General features: G+C 37.7%; 1 protein-coding gene across 4 annotated transcripts in view; it reads left to right on the top strand.

The window, feature by feature from the left end:
* STAG1 (STAG1 cohesin complex component) overlaps nucleotides 1-25582 on the top strand; it is a 441577-nt gene that overhangs the window by 355821 nt on the left and 60174 nt on the right. For all 4 annotated transcript variants that reach the window (XM_089910049.1, XM_022582560.3, XM_089910050.1 and 1 more), the window contains 2 exons: nucleotides 8438-8555; nucleotides 17661-17764. In XM_089910049.1, coding sequence (XP_089766175.1) covers nucleotides 8438-8555; nucleotides 17661-17764 — 222 coding nt within the window. The remainder of the gene's footprint in view (nucleotides 1-8437; nucleotides 8556-17660; nucleotides 17765-25582) is intronic.

Genomic DNA, 25582 nt, shown 5'->3' on the forward strand with positions numbered 1-25582 from the left:
TGTTGGATTTTATCGAAAGCTTTTTCTGCATCTATTGAGATTATCGTATGGTTTTTATCCTTCACTTTGTTAATACGGTGCATCACATTGATTTTCCTATATTGAAGAATCCTTGCATTCCTGGAATAAACCCCACTTGATCATGGTGTATGATCCTTTTAATATGCTGTTGGAGTATGTTTACTAGTATTTTGTTGAGGATTTTTGCATCTATGTTCATCAGTGATATTGGTCTGTAGTTTTCTTTTTTTGTGCCATCTTTGGCTGGTTTTGGTATCAGGGTGACGGTGGCTTCATAGAATAAGTTTGGGAGTGTTCCTCCCTCTGCTATATTTTGGAAGAGTTTGAGAAGGATAGGTGTTAGCTCTTCTCTAAATGTTTGATAGAATTTGCCTGTGAAGCCATCTGGTCCTGGGCTTTTGTTTGTTGGAAGATTTTTAATCAGAGCTTCAATTTCAGTGCTTGTGATTAGTCTGTTTATATTTTCTATTTCTTCCTGGTTCAGTCTCAGAAGGTTGTACTTTTCTAAGAATTTGTCCATTTCTTCCAGGTTGTCCATTGTATTGGCATATAGTTGCTTGTAGTAATCTCTCATGAACCTGTGTACTTCTTCAGTGTCGTTTGTTACTTCTCCTTTTACATTTCTAATTCTGTGGATTTAGGTCTTCTCCAATTTTTTCTTGATGAGTCTGGCTAATGGTTTATCAATTTTGTTTATCTTCTCAAAGAACCAGCTTTTAGTTTTATTTATCTTTGCTATTGTTTCCTTCATTTCTTTTTCATTTATTTCTGATGTGATCTTTATTTCTTTGCTTCTGCAAACTTTGGGGGTTTTTTTGTTTTTCTTTCTCTAATTGTTTTAGGTTTAAAGTTAGGTTGTTTACTTGAGATTCTTCTTGTTTCCTGAGGTGAGATTGTATTGCTATAAACCTCCCTCTTAGAACTGCTTTTGCTGCATTTGTTTATAGGTATATTTTGATTTCCTCTTTGATTTCTTCAGTGATCTCTTGGTTATTTAGTAGCATATTGTTTAGCCTTCTTGTGTTTGTACTTTTTACTGTTTTTTTCCTGTAATTGATATCTGGTCTCATAGCAAAGTGGTTGGCAAAGATACTTGACACGATTTCAATTTTCTTAAATTTACAAAGGCTTGATTTGTGACCCCAAATATGGTATATCCTGGAGAATGTTCCATGAGCACTTGAGAAGAAAGTGTATTAGGTTGTTTTTGGATGGAATGTCCTGTAAATAACAAATCCATCTTGTTTAATGTGTTATTTATAGCTTGTATTTCCTTATTTATTTTCATTTTGGGTGATCTGTCCATTGGTGAAATTGGCGTGTTAAACTCCCCTATTATTATTGTGTTACTGTCGATTTCCCCTTTTATGGCTGTTAGCATTTGCCTTGTGTATTGAGGTACTCCTATGTTGGGTGCATAAATATTTATAATTGTTATATCTTTTTCTTGGATTGATCCCTTGATCATTATGTACTGTCCTTTGTCTCTTGTAATAGTCTTTATTTTAAAGTCTTATTTTGTCTCATATGAGAATTGGTACTCCAGCTTTCTTTTGATTTCCATTTGCATGGAATATCTTTTTCCATGCCCTCACTTTTAGTTTGTATGTGTCCCTAGGTCTGAAGTGGGTCTCTTGTAGACAGCATATATACCGGTCTTGTTTTTATATCCATTCAGCCAGTCTGTGTCCTTTTTTTTTTTTTTCTTTTTTGCGGTACACCGGCTTCTCAGTGTTGTGGCCCCTCCCATTGCGGAGCACAGGCTCCGAATGCACAGACTCAGCAGCCATGGCTCTTGGGCCCAGTTGCTCTGCGGCATGTGGGATCCTCCCGGACCAGGGCACGAACCCGTGTCCCCTGCCTCGGCAGGCGGACTCTCCACCACTGCGCCACCAGGGAAGCCCCAGTCTGTGTCTTTTGATGGGAGCATTTAATCCATTTACATTTAAGGTCATTATTGATATGTGTGTTCCTATTACCATTTTTAAAATTATTTTGGGTTGTTATTGTAGGTCTTTTCCCTCTCTTGTGTTTCCTGCCTAGAGAAGTTCCTTTAGCATTTGTTGTAAAGCTGGTTTTGTGGTTCTGAATTCTCATAGCGTTTGCTTGTCAGTAAAGGTGTATTTCTCAGTCAAATGTGAATGAGATCCTTGCTGGGTAGAATAATCTCAGTTGTAGGTTTTTCCCTTTCATCATTTTAAACATGTCCTCCCACTCCCTTCTGGCTTGCAGAGTTTCTGCTGAAAGATCAGCTGTTAACCTTATGGGGATTCCCTTGTATGTTATGTGTTGCTTTTCCCTTGCTGCTTTTAATATTTTTTCTTTGTATTTAATTTTTGACAGTTTGATATATATGTGTCTTGGCATGTTCCTCCTTGGATTTATCCTGTATGGGACTCTGTGTGCTTCCTGGACTTGATTAACTATTTCCTTTCCCATCTTAGGGAAGTTTTCCAGTATAATCTCTTCAGATATTTTCTCAGTCCCTTTGTTTTTCTCTTCTTCTTCTGGGGCCCGTATAATTCGAATATTGGTGCGTTTAATGTTGTCCCAAAGGTCTCTGAGACTGTCCTCAATTCTTTTCATTCTTTTTTCTTTATTCTGCTCTGCAGTAGTTATTTCCACTATTTTATCTTCCAGGTCACTTATCCGTTCTTCTGCCTCAGTTATTCTGCTGTTGATTCCTTCTAGAGAATTTTTAATTTCATTTATTTTGTTGTTCATCATTGTTTGTTTGCTCTTTAGTTCTTCTAGGTCCTTGTTAAACGTTTCTTGTATTTTCTCCATTCTATTTCCAAGATTTTGCATAATCTTTACTATCATTACTCTGAATTCTTTTTCAGGAAAGCTGCCTATTTCCTCTTCATTTTTTTGGACTGGTTGGTTTTTACTTTGCTCCTTCATCTGCTGCGTATTTCTTTCTTCTCATTTTACTTAACTTACTGTGTTTGGGGTCTCCTCTTCACAGGCTGCATGTTCATAATTCCTGTTGTTTTTGGTGTCTTCTCCCAGTGGGTAAGATTGGTTCAGTGGGTTGTGTAGTTTTTCTGGTGGAGGGGAGTAGTGCCTGTGTTCTAGTGGATGAGGCTGGATCTTGTCTTTCTGGTGGGCAAGACCACATCCCTTGGTGTGTTTTTGGGTATCTGAACTTATTATGACTTTAGGCAGCTTCTCTGCTAATGGATGGTGTTGTGTTCCTTTCTTGCTAGTTGTTTGGCATGGGGTGTCCAGCACTGGAGCTTGCTGGTCCTTGAGTGGAGTTGGGTCTTCATGTTGAGACGGAAATCTCTTGGAGAGCTCTTGTCGATTGATATTACATGGGGCCGGGAGGTCTCTGGTGGTCCAGTGTCCTGAACTTGGCTCTCCCACCTCAGAGACTCAGGCCTGACACCCGGCCGGAGCACCAAGGCCCTGTCAGCCACATGTACCTGTGGCAGGATGGTTGTCCTGATTTCCACTACACACACCTAGACTGATGGTGAGCCCACCTCCTTCAGAGTGAAGTGCTGACCAATGGCACAGACCCCCAGGGGGATGTGCCAGGAGGTCAGGCTGAGTCAGTCCATTGACCTGCATATATCTGGAAACTGGGTGGCTAGTGTTGGAGCATCTCCTGCAGAGGCAGGGGGTAGCTGTGGCTCACCATGTGGACAAAGAACTGGCAGCAGAAATTCTGGGAAGTACTCTTTGGCGTGAGCCCTCCCAAGGTCCACCATTAGCCCCACCAAAGAGCTTGGCAGGTGGATTCTTAGCCACTGTGCCACCAAGGAAGCCCTCCAGATCCTTTTGAATCCCAGGTTTTTTTTATAGCCATCGAGAATGCTTCAAGGCCTTCCTTCTTATAGCTTCACCTTTTGCTACCAATAGAAGGTCCTTGGTATGAAATGTCTAAAAGGCGATTGTAACCTTTTACCCTACTGGCCACGTTAAAATATTTTTTTCTCAAACATCAATCTTTTCTTGTAGAGATTTGAGAGTAGCAAGTTATGTGGCCATCACACATGCCCCAAGACAGGAAGACTGTATCATAAATATTATATCAAGCCAGTTCCTGACAGACCATGTTATACTGATTGTTGTTGCTCATACTGGTGAATTTGAAACTCTTAATCAGAAAATGGGCCAACACATTATCATGTCCTGCTGGTATACACATTGAGTTTGAAACAAGTGGTTATTAGTGTTAACAGAAAGCATTCTATTAAGCCACCGCCTTACAGTCAGGAAGAGTTAATGCTCAAAGAAGTTAGCATCCATATTGAGAATATACACAAAAAAATTTCTAGAACAATGAAAACATTCTTGAGTTAAATTTTAATATGCCTTGATTTAAGGCATAGAAAAGTCATTCTTAAAAATGCCAATGCTAGTGAAATTATGCAATTTAAAGCCTTGAATTGTGCCAGCAACTCATACAACTGAAAACCTCATGATAAAAAAGTCAAAATGAATGAGATATCACCAGTTGACCAGGACAGTGAAGAATTTGTGGAAACTGTAAAGTAAATGACTGTGAATTCCAGTTAAGTAACCCATACCCCGACAGGAGACGAAAAGAGGGAAAATTTTTTCGAGATTTTCTGGTAGAAATCTGAAATACATTAAAGATCAGAGCAACAAAGGCTGGTGAAAGGAGTAAGCTGTCAGTAGTAATTAAGTGTCTGCCCTTTAGAGGAGCTTATTCCTCTCTTCAGAAATGCTGGTCCAGGCATTTGGGATGTGGACACTGGTCTGAGAAGCAAAGTAGTGAATAACTACCCCAGATATGTATGGCCATCAGTAGGGAGAGGGAACTTCTGCATTCAAAATGCAAAGTGCATACCTACAATTAGAGGAAAAGCCTACCTGATTATAGATCCCCTTTTTCCACTTTCCTACACAACGAAGGAAGCCAGGACATTGCAACCAGATTCAAGAAAAGGATTCTAGCTACCAGTATTCTTGAGTCTGGACTCATTAATATATATGTACTGGCAACCAAGAAACACTGAAACTTGAAAAAAATCAATATCATGAAAAAGAAGCGCAAGGCCCAACATACTGATGAATTTTTTTTTTTAATTTTACGTATCTGTTTTTTATTTATTTACTATTTTTGGCTGAGTTGGGTGTCCGTTGCTGCGTGCAGGCTTTCTCTAGTTGCAGCGAGCAGGGCCTACTCTTCATTGCGGTGCATGGGCTTCTCGTTGTGGAGCACAGGCTCTAGGCGCACAGGCTTGAGTAGTTGTGTCACGCAGACTAAGTAGTTGTGGCTCGCTGCTCTAGAGCGCAGGCTCAGTAGTTGTGGTGCGTGGGCTTAGTTGCTCTGCGGCATGTGGGATCTTCCTAGACCAGGGCTTGAACCCGTGTCCCCTGCATTGGCAGGCGGATTCTTAACTACTGCGCCACCAGGGAAGCCCCTGATGAAAATTTTTGATTAATGCCCCCAAATATAAGAAGAAGCAATTATGAAAGAGGAAGAGGCTTCTTAGAAATTAAAAACATGAATTCCAAAATGTAGGTGAGAGGTGGATTATTAAATGACATGAGTACACATAACCAAAGATTGGGATTTTTGCAGGAAGTAGTGCAAAAGAGGAAAGAAATGAAAAGTATGAGAGAGAGGGCTTCCCTGGTGGTGCAGTGGTTGGGAGTCCGCCTGCCGATGCAGGGAACAGAGGTTTGTGCCCCGGTCCAGGAGGATCCCGCATGCTCTGCATGCCGCGGAGTGGCTGGGCCCGTGGGCCATGGCCGCTGAGCCTGCGCGTCCGGAGCCTGTGCTCTGCGACGGGAGGGGCCCCAGCAGTGAGAGGCCCGCGTACCGCAAAAAAAAAAAAAAAAAAAAAAAGTATGAGAGAGAAATTAAGAGACAGGGAGTACAGATTAAGAAAGTTTATTATATTATCTAGTAGAAACTCTGTAAAGAAAACAGAGAGAATGGAGGAGAGGAACTAATCAAAGGATAGGCAATTAAAATGTTTACTACCTATGTACCCTATATGCAGGGTATTACTTGAGGGTGTTTTCTAGCAAAATGAAAACTGCATGCAATAAAAGGAAAATAAGGAATATAAGAAATATTGGTGGGCAAATAAATCTGAAAAAAATTAGAACTAAGCCTAAATAATATGGCTGTGAAGCTTAAGGCAGATGTCTGAAAATTATTTTTGGTGATCTTGGTGATGGAGAAAATATAAGTTAGAAAATAAAACTCTGCAGGAAGCACAGCTTAAAAAAAAAATGTCATCAGGAGAGCACAGGGAAGCAGATGCCAACATCTGTAATCTCAATAAATGTAAAGAGACTAACATGCTTTATTAAAAAAGCAGATTGTCATTTAGGGTTGAAATAAAGAAATTAAAATGTTTACAAACACACCTTAATCAAAAATTTAACACAGGAAGTAAACAAACTGGATAAATGCTGGATGTAGTTAACAAAGGCTTACAAAAAGCTGAAAGGACAATATCATATAAGATAAACCAGAATTGAGGACTAAAAGCATTAAGAGGGACAGAGAGGATATGTATAGAAGGTATAATCCACCAAAAATATAATTGTGAACTTTTTTATACCTATTCTACAGACATATTTAAGTATATCAGGCATAAAAGCAAGTTTATTCAGTATAGTGTTTTTTTTTAAATTTTGGTGAAATAACAGAATTTACCATTTTAACTATTATTAAGTGTACTCTTCATTGGCATTAAGTACATTCACATGGATGTGCAGCTGTCACTGCCATTGATCTCCAGAACTTTTTCAAATTTTTCCTACATTGAAACTCTGTACCCACTAAATAATAACTCCATTTCAGCATAGGCTTAATAGCCTATTTTTTTGAAACTATTGGTTTTTCTGTTTTCTGCTGTTAATTTTCATTTTTGACACCAGGTTGTGCACTACTTATGCCTGTCACTGTTGGAATGATGTTACTTATGGTCTAGGGATATTTTCCTAGGATGTGTGGTTTAGAAAGTTTGAATAGACCTGGCTGCCAACGTTTGTCCATCTTCTTCCTTAAGCAGAGATGCTAATCAATATTATCTACTCTGGCTTTGACAAAAAACATTGGGAAACTGTGGGGTGTTGTGTGTGTATGCGTGTGTACGTAGTTTTCCTGAGGCATTTCAGAAGCCAGAATGTGAGATTTGAAATGCAGTGGAAATGAAGTATAGAATTCAAGAGGTCAAATGAGGCAGAGCTTTAAATAGATCATCAAAATTTTCATAGAAGTTAAGAATAATGGTAGAATTAGGAATGAGGAAGAAAAGCAACTCACGTGCCAAATGTGCTAAGATATCAGTAGATAATCAGTAGGTCTACCAAGGTGACTTTCACACATTTTCAGGCCACTCCTCATGATGCAAAAACCATTTTCTCTCACAAATACAAGAACATATAACTGAAATATGAAATAGTACTTAACATTCTGTGTGCTATACACTCATTTTTAGAATAGGTATAAAAAAGTTCACAATTATATTTTTGGTGGATTATACCTTCTATACATATCCTCTCCGTTTCATTTCTTTGAAACTTTGGTCTCAATACATTAAATTATTTTAACAGCCAGTGAACGGGTTGCAATGTAAAGTTTGAAAGTGGTTTAGCTGGTTGTCATGAGACTCAGAGGTGGTAGAACTTTTATGCAAGGGTAGAGAAGTTAATTGTAAGTAGCAGAAACCAGAACATGGCCAACACTTCTACTTACCTTTTCTAAAGAACTTTACTAAAGTAATTAATATTCTTCACAGTTCAATGACTGACAGATGGTAAAGCGTTCCATCTGAAATGTTTGTTGAGGAACTTGAGAGTGTTGTTTACTGTGGGAACATGGGTTCCAAAGAAAATTGTCAAGAGTAATGAGCAGCAAAAAGTGGAGGTGAGGTGAGATGGGGAATTCATTGAGTTAAGTGGAAATGAGAGTGGAAAAACAGAGAGATGGAGTAACATCCATTTTGACCTTAACCAAATAACAGAGATAAAAAGTAAGTAAGCCTGGTACCAAAGTGTCAAATGGAATTCTGAGAGAAAGTAATTCATTTTCTTAAAGAAAAAAAATCGTTGTAGAGAAAGACAAATAAAGAGTAATGAAAAGTACCCTAAATCCAGCTTATAACTTCAGGAAAATTGTTAACTAGTTGTACTCTTTCTTCATCAATATATGATTTCATTGAACTAGGAGATTCTTAACCTTACTACTATTTTTAAATGATTAAGTCTATATATTGCATCCCCATTATCAACAGTGGAATGCACATGTGTTTGTATGTATGTATGTATGTATGTATATATACATAGTTCTCTGAGTGGCTCTTGGAAACATTGTGACCAAGCAGTTTTAATTATGAAGAAAATGGCTTAACAACTCAATATATTATTACTAGTTTCTTCATTAAATGTTCTTCAATCACATTTGATTTGTTATTTTTAGTTACACGAACATGCTGCTTACTTGGTGGACAGTTTGTGGGAGAGCTCTCAAGAACTATTGAAAGACTGGGAATGTATGACAGAATTGTTATTAGAAGAACCTGTTCAAGGAGAGGAAGGTATAGTATTTCGATAAGTTGATTTACATTTTGTTTTGGGTTTGCATTAATTATCATACCACCCTGTATAGATCACTTCTTACAAATGAGTATATGCAAGCGTGCTGTGTGTCTTTTTTTGCAAAGAGAACAGTTTGTTTCCTATAACAAGCAAGGATGTCTCAATAGTGTATAACATCTTTCTGTATTAGGACTACTACCATTCATGCCACACAAGTTTTTAAAATCCTGTAAATGTTATGTAGCATTCAAAAAAGTTTTCTTTATGCTGATTTGAGACACAAAGTACTGACACACTTAATGTAAAAAAGAAAAAAGGGCACATGCAGAATCTTTTTGCTATGTATGTGTACTTAACCTTTCACATACAATGATTTAATTAGACCACAATCATCCCCTCTTTTGTTATATCTTTTTAAAAATTAAAATAAAGAAATCAAAAATAAAGTCACTTACCTAGCTATTCAAGAAATAGGGAGAAATAATTACTATATTGATAATTTCTGAAGCATGCATCTTACATTACACTTTGTGTAATAACATGAACAGCAAAATGGATATGTATACTTAATAAAGCATTTATATTCTAAAAGATTATATGAATATTAGCTCCTTAAAACTAGCAATGCTTTTTCCTCTGTATAGCTTGTTTTTCAATCTAGCCCACAACAGTAGTTTAAAGAACTACTATTTAATCCATACAGAGTCCTAAAATGTAGATGATACCTTGATGTAAGTGAGGCTTGTAATGAACTAAACATGGACTTTAGAATCAAAAGAAACAGATTCAGATTTCTAACTCTGTCCTTTGTGACTTATGTCCTCATTTTTTCTGCTCCTTCGCTTCCTTTTCTTTATAATATAGGGATTCTTTTTCTTATTTACCTTATATAGTTGTTGTGAGGATTAAATAAAATAGTATACTATTGATTCCCTATTCTGTTTCCCCTGCTTTTCTATGTAGTTCAACCCTCTGGGATATAAGAGCAGAATGAGCCATCACCTGCAGTAGATTACGTAAATAGTTTAGTGACCATCCCCCAGTGTTCTTTCCAAGCAGTGATGCTAATTGGTATTTTCTGCTCTGGCTTTGACCAAATTCAGTGAGAGAAACAATAGCTATGCATCATACCCAAATACACTCCAGTAAACTGGCTGAAATTGCTGCTTTTAAATTCAAGATATTTGCCTCACAACCTCATTCTTTTTTTTTTTCTCCCCTCATTCTTAATGTGTAACACAAATCCTTCCCCAAAATTTCCCAGACCTTCTTTCAAGGTAGAATTTATTATAGTATAATTGACCCCACCTCTGATTATTATCTACTATATTTGCATGTGTTTTTTTTCCCTCCATATCTTTGGTAAGAAGACAGGTCTATTATTAAGTTGACAGGACCTTCTCTGCTCACTAGGTCAAACTCTCAACTGTACTCTGGATTCCTTTCACTTTTGAAGTAATCAGAGGAACATGAACATACATTCTACATTGTCTTTATTTTGCTCATACATGTTCCTGCTAAGTTCTCTGACCTCATAAATCTATTTCTAACTAATCTTAATATTTTATCTAGCAAAATCAATTTCCTTTCTAATCACTACAGCCCAGTCAACACTTGAGCAAAACGCTTGGCATAGTATTTAATAGTACATTTCATCCATTTTCCTTCCTTGCTTGTGGCCATAGAATCAGCAAATTATCAGAGTAGGCTAGAGCTTCTTATTTATGATTCCAGGCCATTTTTCTTTTTGTCAAGTATGCTCTATAAGGTTATATCCAAGGAGAAGGGAAGCAGGGGACATAATAAATTACGGGAAGAAGAGCCAAGGTGCTATGATTTGGTATTGTTAACTTTTTACTCTCATTTAAATAAGATGTGTCAGTCAGAAAATAGTAATTACTCTGTCAGTCATCAAGGTGTTCTAGATGGATCTACCTTCTTTTTTTTTTTTTTTTGCCATACGTGAGCCTCTCACTGTTGTGGCCTTGCCCATTGCGGAGCACAGTCTCCAGACGCGCAGGCCCAGCGGCCATGGCTCACGGGCCCAGCCGCTCCTCGGCATGTGGGATCTTCCCGGACCGGGGCACGAACCCGTGTCCCCTGCATTGGCAGGCGGACTCTCAACCACTGCGCCACCAGGGAAGCCCTGGATCTACCTTCTTAAAATAACTATGTATTATTAGGTTTTCTTTGTGGTTTAAGTTTAGTTGACATTGGGTTTAACTTTCAGTCAAGAGATTGGTTAGGTTTGGTTTCGTTTGGTTTGGCTTGGTTTGGTTGGTTTGATTTTAGCTAGAAAAGTGAGTTGTAAAATGGGGAAAAAATTTTAAGTCAACCACAGTTTTAGGGTATGATTGAATCTGGGAAGGCAAGGCTGGAGAATTTATGTGTAACAAGTCCAGGACCGTTTTGAAATCATGATTCAACTTTTTTTCATACATTTGTCCATATGTTTGCTGTGCCACATATAAGCTCTGGTATGGAATGGTATCCAAATCAATATTCTGAGCTACTATTTTGCTATATTTTATGATAACAAAATGCCATTAGTGATTTACTTATTTCCTTAAGACTAATTAGAAATTTAGTTATACTTTACATAAGTGAAGTGTGATAGATATTCCAGTGGATGAAAGTCTAGTTAGCAGTTGCAAATATAGGACTAAAATTTGGGAAAACAGACACATTGTCAAAGACTACCAATAGCAATTTAAATTACAACTGCTATATATCAGAACAAAACTATCACTCGAAAAGATACATGCACCCCTGTGTTCACAGCAGCACTATTTACAGTAGCCAAGACATGGAAACAACCTAAATGTCCATCAACAGATGAATGGATAAAAAAGATGTGGTACATATATACAGTGTACCACTCAGCCATAAAAAAGAATGACTTAATTCCATTCGCAGCTACATGGATGGACCTAAAGATTATTATACTAAGCGAAGTAAGTCAGAAAGAGAAAAACAAATACCATGTGATATTATATGTGGAATCTAAAATATGACACACATGAACTTATCTACAAAACAGAAGTGGACTCACAGACACAGAGAATAGACTTGTGGTTGCTGGTCGTGGGAGGGGGTTGGATTGGGAGTTTGGGACTAGCAGATGCAAACTATTATATATAGAATAGATAAACAACAAGGTCCCATTGTGTAGCACAGGGAACTATATTCAATATCCTGTAATAAACCATGATGGAAAAGAAAAATAATAATAAATCACAGCTGCTGTAAGACTGCCTTGCAGTGTTTTTAAGGGACAGGGTTTTTGGGGGGTGTATGTGTATTCTACAGCAAAATCAAATTGCTGGATAAATTTTTAGTGTAATGTGAAGGTCTGGGTAACAAGTAATCAGGCAAAAACAGGGCCGTAACTAAGTCATTTAACTTCTCTGGGTCTTAGCTTCTTCATTTATAAAGAAGGCTCTTTGATTAGATAAATTTATGTGATCATTTCTTTTTTTTTTTAAACAGTTTTTGAAACATTTGATAGCTTGCAATGAAAGCTAATGATTTCTTTTTTGTTAAATATATTTATTTTTATTTATTTATCTTTGGCTGTGTTGGGTTTTCGTTTCTGCGCATGGGCTTTCTCTAGTTGCAGCGAGCGGGGGCTACTCATCATTGCAGTGCACAGGCTTCTCATTGCGGTGGCTTCTCTTCGTTGCGAAGCACGGGCTCTAGGCACGTGGGCTTCGGTAGTTGTGGCATGCGGGCTCTAGAGTACAGGCTTAGTAGTTGTGGCACATGGGCTTAGTTGCTGTGCGGCATGTGGGATCTTCCCGGACCAGGGTTCGAACCCGTGTCCCCTGCATTGGCAGGCAGATTCTTAACCACTGCGCCACCAGGGAAGCCCTGTGATCATTTCTAATGCTAGAATTCTGAGATCCAGTTGATGGGTGAAGTAATGTGTATAAGTGGAATTCTTCAAGTAGGGAATCATTAATTCACTCATAATTTTAAAATATTTATTGACCACCTTCTATGTGCTGTTATACTAAGCACTGAGGGTGCAGTCTTAAACAAGGTCAGCTCACTGCCCATATGGAACTTACATTCAAGTGACGAAGGCAGACCAAAACTAAGTGGTCAGAATAATTTCAAAAGCTAATAAGTATCTGTGATGGATAATAACAGTAAGAAGGGGTCCATCTTTAGATTGAATCCCAAAAGGAAGATCTCTCTAAGGAGACCACCTGTGAGCCAAGAATCTAAAGGATATGGCGGCTAGCCATGGGACGTGTCAAAAAAGCTGCCTAGACAGAGGAAATAGCAATTGCAGAGTATCTGAAGCATGAATGATATTGTTATATTCCAGGAGCTGCAGTAGCTTGAGCACAGTGGGCCAGTGGCACTAGATGAGATAGAGGCAGAGGCCTGATGATGTAGAACATTTAAGTCCATAATCATAAGTGGATTTATTTAGTTCATTCTAAGTGTAATAGGGAGCCACTGAAGGATTTTAAACAGGGGAGGGATGTGATCAAATTCGTATTAAAAAAAATGCTTTTTGTCAACATGGTTTGGAGTGGTATCTATGGGATATGATAAAAATGTAAAAGATAAAAATAGATTATAGAAAGAAAAAGCCCATGGTGAGTTTTAAAGATTGTGGATAGGAAGGGGACAAAAGCAGGAAGAGCAAGAAAGAGTGAGAGCAAGCTATATAAAAAGGTTAGTAAGAGTTCATTGTACACTATAGAAGGCCCAGTAAAGAGGGTGTTCAAGAGAGCTATGGTTAATAATATCACGTATTGCAGAGGAGAAAAAGGACTATGCAAAGACCATCAGCTTTAAGTGAAGATTTAGGTTGTTGGTGACTTTTTAGTGTTTCTTTTCAGTGATATTAAGGAGAAAATCCAGAGTTCAGGGTGATAAGACTGAAATCAATAATGAGAAAATGGGGATGATGTGTAAAGAGGTTTCTGCAGACTTAGAAAGTTGTGTAGGTATTTGGTAATTCATAGTGCGAACAGCCACCCTTTCCTTTCTATCATTGTGGCTGTTTGGCTCTTGTCTGTGGCTTAAAGCTTGCTTTGTTTTCAATTTTATTATTTGGTTTTGCTCTTTTATCCCCAAAGAGATTTCAGTTAAATTTCAAATGTTTTGAGTTTACCATATCTGAATGGATGGTTTCAAATTATAAACTAATAAAATTGATGGCATTGGACACTGTATAAGGTTGAGTTTTTCTTCAACACTAATGTATGGATTTTAGTGTATAATAGTGGAATGTTTCTATACTAGGTAAGTTTTTCTCTCCTCACTTTCCATAGAACTAGATTTTTTTCATAAATAATAGAAAATGCATTTAGTTCATAGACAATCTTGTCATTCCTCTATCCCCAGCCAAATTGAAAAAAATATGAAATTCTAGAATCATAAAATAGAAACTTGATTGTTTTATTGGATCAGGGAGTATAAATGGAAAGCTGAAGCTGTTTCTTGTGGTTTTCCTAAGACAAGCTAAAGTTCATGTGCTTTTTCTATCACAATTAAAATGTGAAACAAAAAATTATTCCTGTTGAGGATGATTTTGGTACAGAATAAGGGATAAGATGTTATGCCTTTGTTTGCCTTTTCATTGCTGTTGTCCCAGTTTATTTTGAAATAATCAGTACAAACTTCTCAATTTCTAAATCTTAATATTTTTTTCTTTTAATTTATGCCTAGTTCTGTCTCTATAATCCCCACATCTATTGGTCTTTTTTTTTTAATTGGTCTTTAACATAAGTAAGTATACAGAGAAAACAGAGAGGAAGGAGAGAGGGAGACAGAAAGATAAAATTAAACTATTCAAATTAGTCTCAAAAATACATAGGAATGAATTCAACAAGAAAAGTACAGAATCAGTGTGAATAAAATCATAATGTTTCATTAAATAATATCAAATAAGATATCATAAATGAAGAGCTATATCATGTTCCTGGCTGAAAAGATTATTAAAATGTCAGTTCTTCCCAGTGTAATGTATAATTTTCTTAAAAATACCAGTTCAAATTCCAGTAGGTTTGAGAGAGTTCTGGGAGGTGAGAGAAGGAACTAAACAAAATGATTTTAAAGTTTATATAGACTGGGACTTCCCTGGTGGCACAGTGGTTAAGAATCCGCCTGCCAATGCAGGTGACACGGATTCGAGCCCTGGTCCAGGAAGATCCCACATGCCGCAGAGCAACTAAGTCCGTGCACCACAACTACTAAGCCTGCTCTCTAGAGCCCGTGAGCCACAACTACTGAGCCTGCGTGCCACAGCTACTGAAGCCTGTGTGCCCAGAGCCCATGCTCCGCAACGAGAAGCCCACACGCCTCAACGAAGAGTAGCCCCCGCTCGCTGCAACTAGAGAAAGCCTGTGCGCAGCAACGAAGACCTAACGCAGCCAAAAAGAAAATAAATTTATTTTTTAAAAAAAGTTTATTACATAGACTGAGTGAAGTAAGTCAGACAGAGAAAGACAAATATCATATGATATTGCTTATATGTGGAATCTAAAAAAAAGGGTACAAATGAACTTATCTACAAAACAGAAAAAGAGTCACAGACATAGAAAACAAACTTATGGTTACCAGTGGGGTGGGTGGGGGAGGGATAAATTGGAAGATTGGGATTGACATATACACTCTACTATATATAAAATAGATAACTAACAAGGACCTACTATATAGCCCAGGGAACTCTACTCAGTACTCTGTAATGGCCTATATGGGAAAAGAATCTGAAAAAGAGTGCATATATGTATATGTATAACAGATTCACTTTGCTGTACACCTGAAACTAACACAACATTGCAGATCAACTATACTCTAATAAAATTAAAAAATAAAAGTTAATGTAGAATTTCAAGCTTATTTTAGAAAGGTGGTATAGCATAGTGCTTAAGAGCATAGACCTTGGAGTCAGACTACCTGGGTTCATATCTTGGCTCTACTACTGAGTGCTTTGAAAAGTTACTTAACCTCTCCGTGGCTCATTTTCCCAATCTTCAAAGTGTGAAGATATTAATTCCTAGCTCTTGGAATTGTTTTGAGGATAAAACAAATAAATACATATAAATCACTTATAACCGTGCCTTACACATAGAAAATATTTAATTGTTTGCTACTAGCTTTATAGAAATTTTTTAGGAAAAGGACTAGATAAGGGAAATTTGTTCAACTAAATATTCAAATTAGTTGAATTAAGTTACACATTAAGGTATATTATAAAGCTGTTATAATCAAAACAGTGTGTCCTTGCAATAGAAAAATAGATTAGTGAAACTAAATAAAAAATCCAGAAATAGGTCTAAGTATATATAAGCACCTAAAACATGTTTAAAGGTGACATTTCAAATAAACCAGGGAAAGCTGGTTTTATTTAATAATGGTAGAGGCATAATTGACTGCTCATCTGGTGGGAATAAACAGACCCATACTTGATACTATCGGCAGAAATAAATTTCAGACAGATTAAAGATGTAAAAGCAAGCAACAGATGGAGACAGAGAGAGAAGAAAATATATTTCTGTAATCTCTAGGAGAAAGGAGATCTTTGAAAGCAATACAAGAAACCCAGAAGCCTTTTTTTTTAATCAGTATGAGATGATAGATGTTAACTAAGCTTACTGGGATAATCATGTCACGATATATATAAGTTAAATCATTATGCTGTACAACTTAAACCTATATTGTATTGTATGTCAGTTATCTCTCAAAAAAACTGGAAAGAAAAATCTGAAAGCCATAAAAAAATAAATACAGATATGACTTTGTAGAAGTTAATAATTTCTGACAAAAGATACCATGAAGAGTCTAAAAACAAAAGAACAAACTGGGAGAAAATATTTGCATCATTTAAGACAAAGTTAGGGACTTCCCTGGTGATGCAGTGGTTAAGAATCCACCTGCCAGTGCAGGAGACATTGGTTCAATCCCTGGTCCGTTAAGATCCCACATGCCACGGAGCAGCTAAGCCCATGCACCACAACTACTGAGCGTGTGCTCTAGAGCCCATGAGCCACAACTACTGAGCCTGCATGCCACAACTATTGAGGCCCGTGCGCCTAGAGCCCGTGCTCCGCAACAAGAGAAGCCACTGCAATGAGAAGCCTGTGCACTGCAATGAAGAGTAGCCCCCACTTGCCACAACTAGAGAAAGCCCACGCACAGCAACAAAGACCCAAAAATAAATAAATACAGTCAAAAATAAATAAATAAATGTAAAAAAAGAAGAATCCAAGAAAGGTGAATAACAATAGAAAAATTAGCAGAGAATAAACATTAAAAATCTCCAAAAAAATTTTAAACTAATAAACAAGAAAATACACTCCACTAATTAGTAGTTAGGCAGGAGCAAAATAACATACCATTTTCAATCATTGGATTGGCAAACATTAAAGGGACTTGTAACATCAAGTGCTGGCAGGGATATGTGGAACCACACATTCTCATCAGTGCAGTTGGAGGTGTGGATTGCAGTAAGTAACCTTTTTGATTTGTCAGTACCAAGATTTTAACTTTTGAGTCATTACTCCCTCTCTTGAAATTTATTCTATAGAAATAAAAGTATCAGTTACATAAATACATGTGTACTTGTGATATTTATTACTGCATTGTTTGTAAACGTGACAAAAATTTGGGGAAAATTTGCATGTTAATAGGAGAAGGCTGAATAAATTGTGGAACACAAATTATGTAATAACTTGTAATTATTTAACATAATTATTTGTACATGTCATGTGAGTTGAAAGATATTCAAAATCTAGTAATTTTTTGAAAAGATATAGCATGTTCTTTTTTTGCTAAAAGTAAAAGAAAGATATATGAGCTTTGAAGTGATATAGAAGGAAAATTTTGGCATTGCCTAATTCAGAAGTATATTACAAGAGACCAAGTATTAGAAGAAACCAGAGTTTATTGTCTTTTTTACTTTGTATATCTCTTTCTTGTTTGACTTACGACAAGCACATATTATTCTTAAAACAAGGAAAGGACAAAGAATAGAACTTTAGTCTTTAAGTAATAGACTACAGTTTTTTATAATTGTGCTCAGTTTTGATACATGGCTATTGTAAAACTACCTACTCATGCTAATGTGTTTTGTTTCACTTTAGCAATGTCTGACCGTCAGGAGAGTGCTCTTATAGAGCTAATGGTTTGTACGATTCGTCAAGCTGCTGAGGCACATCCTCCAGTGGGAAGGGGTACCGGCAAGAGAGTAAGTTATATTAGAAATCTACAAAAAAAAGAAAAAGAAAGCTTTTAACGTAATTAACTGTCTTAAATATTTGAATATTTTTTGTAAATGATATATGCTGTGGTAGTTCATCTTATATTCTGTCTACTCAGGTACCAAAATAGATTCTTTGCATCCATGCTTCTATAGCACCTGTGCCTGCTTCTAGTCTAGTATCTTACGAATTTTCACATTCATATTTGTTAAAGGTACAGAAAGGCTCTGAAGGCAAACTGCCTAGTTTTGGAGGCTCTTCCACTTAACATCTATGTAATCTTTGGACAGGTGATTATTTTCTTTGTTAATTTCCTTACCTGTAGTATGGGGCTAATAATACAGGTGTTATTGCTATTTAAGATGAATTGAGGTAATCGTGATGGAAAGACTGGCTCTGGTAGTGTGAAGAGGTAGGCAATTCCTCTCTGCCAAAAAAGAAAAAAGTGTAAAACTGGAAAAATTATCAAAACCCATATCAGGGCTCTGGAAATTAGCCAGAGATAAAACAACAAATTGAGAAGCATTTATGGGCATATCTTGGAAATACTGTAGGTTCCGTTCCAGACCATTATAATAAAGCAAATATTGCAGTAAGGCTAGTCACATGAATTTTTTGGCTTCTTGATGCATAGAAAGTTGTGTTTACACTGTACAGTAGTCTGTTAAGTGCGCAATGCCTTATGCCTAGAAAAACAATGTGCATACCTTAATTTAAAACTAGTTTATTGCTAAAAAAAAAAATGCTGTCATCTGAGCCTTCAGCGAGTTGCAATCTTTTTGCTGGTGGCAGTTTCTTAAAATAAGACAAAAATGAGGTTTGCCTCATTGATGGACTTTTCCTTTCACAAACAATTTCTATGTAGCATGCAATGCTGTTGGATAGCATTTGACCCACAGTAGAACTTCTTTCAAAATTGGAGTCAGACCTTTCAAACACTGCCACTTCTTTATCAACTAAGTTCATGTAATATTCTAAATCCTTTGTTGTCATTTCAACAATCATCACGGCATTTTCACCATGAGTAGATTACATCTCTAGAAACCACTTTCTTCACTCATCCATAAGAAGCAACTCCTCATCTGTTAAAGTTTTTGTCATGAGATTTATCACATATTCAGTCTCTGCATTGAATTCTAATTCTCTTTCTATTTTCACCACATCTGCAGTTCCTTCCTCTGCTGAAATCTTGAACCCCTCAGTCATTCATGAGGATTGGAATCAACTTCTACCAAATTTCTGTTAATGTTGATATTTTGACCTTTTCCCCTTGAATCATGAATATTCTTAGTGTCATCTAGGACGCTGAATCCTTTCCAGAAAGTTTTCAGTGGACTTTGCACAGATCCATCAGAGGAATCACTATCCATGGCAGCTATAGCCTTACAAAATCTCTTTCTTTACTAATGAAACTTGAAAGTCAGAATTACTCCTTGATCAATGGGCTGCAAAATGGATATTGTGTTAGGAGGCATGAAAACATTATTCTCATAGTGCACCTCCATGAGAGCTCTTGGATGACCAGATGCTTTGTCAGCAGTCATATTTTGAAGGGAATCTTTTCTTTGAGCAGTAGGTCTCAGCAGTGGGCTTAAAATATTCACTAAACCATGTTGTAAACAGATGTGCTGTCACCCAGACTTTGTTGTGCCACTGATAGAGAACAGGCAGAGTAGATTGAGCATATTTCTAAGGGCCCTAGGGCTTTCAGAATAGCGAATGAGCATTGGCTTCAACTTAAAGTCACCAACTGTATAGCTATGAAAATCCTACGTGGCATCTTCTTTTAATATAATGCTGTTTTGTCTATACTGCAAATCTTTTGTTTAGTGTAGGCACCTTCATTAATTAACTTAGCTAGATCTTCTGGTTAACTTGCTGCAACTTCTACATCAGCAGTTGCTGCCTCACCTTGAACTCATGTTATAGAGATGGCTTCTTTTCTTAAATCTCATGAACTAGATTCAGCCTTTTCTTCTGCAGCTTCCTCACTTCTCTCAGCTTTTATAGAATTTAAGAGAGTGAGGGCCTTGCTGTGGATTAGGCTTTGGCTTAATGGAATGTTGTGGCTGGTTCGATCTTCTATCCAGATCACTAAAGCTCCTTCCATATCAGCAATAAGGCTGTTTCACTTTCTTATCATTCATGTATTCACTGGAGTAGCACTTTTTGTTTCTTTCATGAACTTTTCCTTTGCATTCACAAGTTGGCTAACTGTTTGACTCAAGAGGCCTAGCTTTTGGCCTGTCTCAGCTTTCAACATGCCTTCCCCACTGAGCTTAATCATGTCTAGCTTTTGATTTAAAGCAAGAGATGTGTGGTTCTTCTTTTCACCTGAACACTTAGAGGCTTATTAGGGGTTAGTAAGGTTGTTAGTTGGCCTGATTTAAATACTGTTGAGTCTCAGGAAAGGGGAAAAGATGGGGGAACAGCTAGTTGGTGGAGCAGTGGGACACAACATTTATCAAGTAAGTTCCCCATTTTATATGGGTGCAGTTTCTGGCACCCCAAAGCAATTAAATGGTAACATCAAAGATCATTGATCACAGATAACCGTAACAGGTATAATAATAATGATGAAAAAGTTTGAAATATTGCAAGAATTACCAAATGTGGCACAGAAACAGACACACAAACACAAAATGAGCAAATGCTGTTGGGAAAATGGTACCAATAGACTCGCTCAACACAGGGTTGTCACAAAGTTCCAATTTGTTTTCAAAAAAGCAATATCTGCAAAACATAAGAATGAGGTGTGCTTGTATTCTTGGAAAACTGCTGAAGCTTCAGGTTAAAGCTGTAGGAGTGAGTCTACAGCCTTCCTGCCTAGGGTTACAGTATACACAGAACCCACAAGCTTGATTGGTGACATCTGTAATTTTACCAGAGTGGCACTGTATGTAAAAACCAGCAACTTTGCTGTCAAGGGAGCAGACTCATTATGGGACAAATGGGAGAAAGTCCACAGCTTTGTCAACTAGAAATGGCAGAAACAAGGAAATCCTGTACCTGTGATATTCAGAGATTGTGTCTGCAAGTTGGTAAGAATAGTGAACCAGCCAAGAATCTAACAAAAAATGCTAGAAATGAGAAAACCATAAAAGGATTAATAAGCTCTTCATACATCCCTGGCTGACTGGGAAACCTGAGAGAGAGAACCCAATGGAAAATAAAAGTCAAGCAAACTTACACAGTGGCTGAAGTTTGAATGTGCTCTCTATCCCACAACAGATCAGGTCTCAGAGGCGAGGAGCCTTATAAATTTGGATCATTTGAGCACCACCTCTACCCAAATCATTGGCTGACTAGTGATCTCTTGAAACACAGAGGAGACTCCCAGGAAGACAGGCTAAAAAACAAAAATAAGAATAAAAATTCCCAACAGAAGCCACACATCATGGGAGAGACAAATTACACAGTTTAAGTTTAATTTATTAAAATGACACTTAGAAAAATAATTTTTAAATAATAATTATTACAGAATATTATCAAAAATGTCCACTTTTCCAGAAAAATTGGAACCATGCCAAAAAAACCACAGTAAAGTGTGGCCATACTCAGGGGAAAAAAGTAGACAGTAGAAATGTTTTCTCAGTAGGTGCAATTGTTGGGTTTAGCACATACTTCAGAGCCCTTTTTTATAAATACGTTCAAAGAATTATAGGAAAATATGTTCAGAGAATTACAGGAAAAGATAACAAATAAGGAATCTCAGTAATTCCAATTTTTCAAATGAAAATTCATGAGTTGAAAAGTACAGTAACAGAAATTTGAAATTTATTAGATGAGCTCAACAGATTTGAGATGACAGAAGAAACAGTGGACATGAAAGATTAATAGAAATTATTCATTCTGAAAAAAAAAACAGGAAAAAAGGTGAAGAGAAATGAACAGAGCCTAAGAAATGTGTGAAACAACATCAAGTCACCAAATTTGTGTGATGGAGTCCTACAAAGAAAGGAGTGAAAGAAAGAAAAGGAAGGAAAAACATTTTAAGAATTGCCAAAAACTTCCCAAATTTGATGGCAAATGTTAATCCACAGGTCCAAGAAATTTAAGAAAATCCAAATAGTATAAACACAAAATATCTACCTCTAGACACAGGGTAGTCACACTGTTTAAAAGCTAAAGACAAAAAATATTGAAAGCTGTAAGAAAAAAAATAACTCATGTGGAGGACAACAGCAATAGGATTAGCAGTTGAATTATCAGGAGTAGTTAAGCCCAGAAGACAGTAGAATGACAATCACCGAAAGACAACAAAATTGCCAACCAGGAATTCTAAATCCAGTAAAATTATCTTTCACGTATGAAAGTGAAAATAAAAACATTCCCATATAGACAAAGATTGAGAGACATGTTAGAAGACCTGCCTTAGAAGAAATACTAAAAGAAGTCCTTCCAGCTATAAAGAATGGAAACTCTAATCCACAGGAGGAAATAGAGAGTACCAGAAATGGTAAATATGTGGGTGGATATAAAAGGCTGTGTAGGGCTTCCCTGGTGGCGCAGTGGTTGAGAGTCCACCTGCCGATGCAGGGGACACAGTTTCGTGCCCCAGTCCGGGAAGATCCCACATGCTGCGGAGCGGCTAGGCCCGTGAGCCATGGCCGCTGAGCCTGCACGCCCAGAGCCTGTGCTCCACAATGGGAGAGACCACAACAATGAGAGGCCCGCATACTGCAAAAAAAAAAAAAAAAAAAGGCTGTGTATAGTATATTTTTTTAATTTTTAAAGAGACATGAGATTATTTAAAGCAACAATTATAGCACTGTAGTATTAAGATTATAATATATATAGATACGTGAGAATAGCACAAATAAGGGTAAAGGAAATAGAACTCTCTTGGAGTAAAATTGCTGTATTTTGCTATAATTAATTCATTATTAATCTGAAGTTAGTTGTAATAAGTTGAAGAAGTATATTGTAATCCCTAGAGTAACTACTCATACCTAAAAAAGGGAAATGAAACCAACAGAGAAATTGTAATAGCACACTAAAAAATGTTTAACTGCAAAGAAGGCAGTAAAGGACGAAGAGAGGGGAAAAAAAAGACATAAGATATGTAGATAACAAATAGCCCAATGGCTGACATAAATTTAACCATATTAAACATTACATTAAATACGAATATAGGAAAGACTCCAAAAAGTAGAGACTGAGAAAATAAAGGACTGGGTATGAAATGATAATAAGGAATTATTGTTTAAGAAATTTAAGCTGTAAGAAAAATTGAAAGCTGTAAGAAAAAAAATAACTCATGTGGAGGACAACAGCAATTGTTGGAGATGCAAAGCTTAATTATTCTTGCATCTTCATCTGTTAGAGACATAATTAAATATTAGGGGTGAAATGATATACAAAGAACTTGCCTTAAAATGCTACAGAAGACCATTGTTTCGGGGTGCTCAAGGAGAGGGGATTCACAGCACCTCCTAAACTAGCTCCAGAGACGGGTGCAAGCCGCGGCTGTCAGCGCGGACACCAGACACACATGAAACGCTAAGGCTGCTGCTGCAGCCACCAAGAAGCCTGTGTGCAAGCACAGGTCACTATCCACACCTCCCCTCCCAGGAGCCTGTGCAGCCCTCCACTGCCAGGGTCCTGTGATCCAGGGACAACTTCCCCAGGAGAGCACAGGCGCACCTCAGGCTGTTGCAAGATCATGGCTGCCGCAGGCTTGCCCCACATTCCGTACCCCTCCCTCCAACTGGCCTAAGTGAGTCAGAGCCCCCTATCAGCTACTACTTTAACCCCACCCTGTCTGAGCGAAGAACAGACGCCCTCAGGAGACCTACACGCAGAGTCAGGGCCAAATCCAAAGCTAAACCCCAGGAGCTGTGCAAACAAAGAAGAGAAAGGGAAATCTCTCCCAGCAGCCTCAGGAGCAGCGGATTAAATCTCCACAGTCAACTTGATGTACCGTGCATCTGTGGAATACCTGAATAGACAACGGATCAGCCCAAAATTCAGGCGGTGGACTTTGGGAGCAATGATATATATTTTTTTTTCCTTTTTCTCTTTTTCCGTGTGGCTCACAGGGTCTTGAAGCTCCAGCCAGGTGTCAGGCCTGTGCCTCTAAGGTTGGAGAGCCGAGTACAGGACACTGGTCCACAAGAGACCTCCCAGCTCCACGTATCAAATGGTGAAAGCTCTCCCAGAGATGTACATCTCAACGCTAAGACCCAGCTCCACTCAATGACCAGCAAGCTACAATGCTGGACACCCTAGCCAAACAACTAGCAAGACAGGAACACAACCCCCACCCATTAGCAGAGAGGCTGCCTAAAATCATAATAAGGTCACAGACACCCCAAAACACACCACCGGACGCGATCCTGCCCACCACAAAGACAAGATCCAGCCTCATCCACCAGAACACAGGCACTAGTCTCCTCCACCAGGAAGCTGACACAACCCACTGAACCAACTTTAGACCCTGGGGACAGACACCAAAACAACAGGAGCTACGAACCTGCAGCCTGCGAAAAGGAGACCCCAAACACAGTAAGTTAAGCAAGATGAGAAGACAGAGAAACACACAGCAGATGAAGGAGCAAGGCAGTTTACCTGAAAAAGAATTCAGAGAAATGTTAGTAAAGATGATCCAAAATCTTGGAAATAGAATGGAAAAATACAACAAACGTTTAACAAGGACCTAGAAGAACTAAAGGGCAAACAAACAGTGATGAACAACACAATAAATGAAATTAAAAATTCTCTAGAAAGGATCAATAGCAGAATAACTGAAGCAGAAGAACGGATACGTGACCTGGAAGATAAAACAGTGGAAATAACTACTGCAGAGCAGAATAAAGAAAACAGAATGAAAAGAATTGAGGACAGTCTCAGAGACCTGTGGGGCAACATTAAATGTACCAACATTCAAACTATAGGGGTCCCAGAAGAAGAAGAGAAAAAGAAAGGGACTGAGAAAATATTTGAAGAGATTATAGTTGAACATTTCCCTAAGATGGGAAAGGAAATAGTTAATCAAGTCCAGGAAGCACAGAGTGTCCCATACAGGATAAATCCAAGGAGAAACATGCCAAGACACATATTAATCAAACTCTCAAAAATTAAACACAAAGACAAAATATTAAAAGCAGCAAGGGAAAAGCAACAAATAACACACAAGGGAATCCCCATAAGGTTAACAGCTGATCTTTCAGAAGAAACTGCAAGGCAGAAGGGAGTGGCAGGACATATTTAAAGTGATGAAAGGGAAGAACCTACAACCAAAATTACTCTACCCAGCAAGGATCTTACTCAGATTCGACGGAGAAATTAACACCTTTCCAGACAATCAAAAGCTAAGAGAATTCTGCACCACCAAACTAGCTTTACAACAAATGCTAAAGGAACTCCCCTAGGCAGGAAACACAAGAGAAGGAAAAGACCTACAATAACAAACCCAAAACAATTAAGAAAATGGTAATAGGAACATACATGTTGATAATTACCTTAAATGTAAATGGATTAAATGCTCCAAACAAAAAATATAACCTGGTTGGATGGATACAAACACAAGACCCACATATATGCTGTCTACTAGAGACCCACTTCAGACCTAGGGACACATACAGACTGAAAGTGAGGGCATGGAAAAAGATATTCCATGCAAATGGAAGACAGAAGAAAGCTGGAGTAGCAATTCTCATATCAGACAAAATAGACTTAAAGACTATTACAAGAGACAGAGAAGGACACTACATAGTGATCAAGGGATCAGTCCACGAAGAAGATACAACAATTTGTAAATATTTATGCACCCAACATAGGAGCACCTCAATACATAAGGCAAA

Source organism: Delphinapterus leucas, chromosome 4, assembly GCF_059928025.1.
Source record: "Delphinapterus leucas isolate spDelLeu-1000000601 "Yukka" chromosome 4, BTC_Dleu_Yukka2, whole genome shotgun sequence".
NCBI classification, from domain to species: Eukaryota; Metazoa; Chordata; class Mammalia; order Artiodactyla; family Monodontidae; genus Delphinapterus; species Delphinapterus leucas.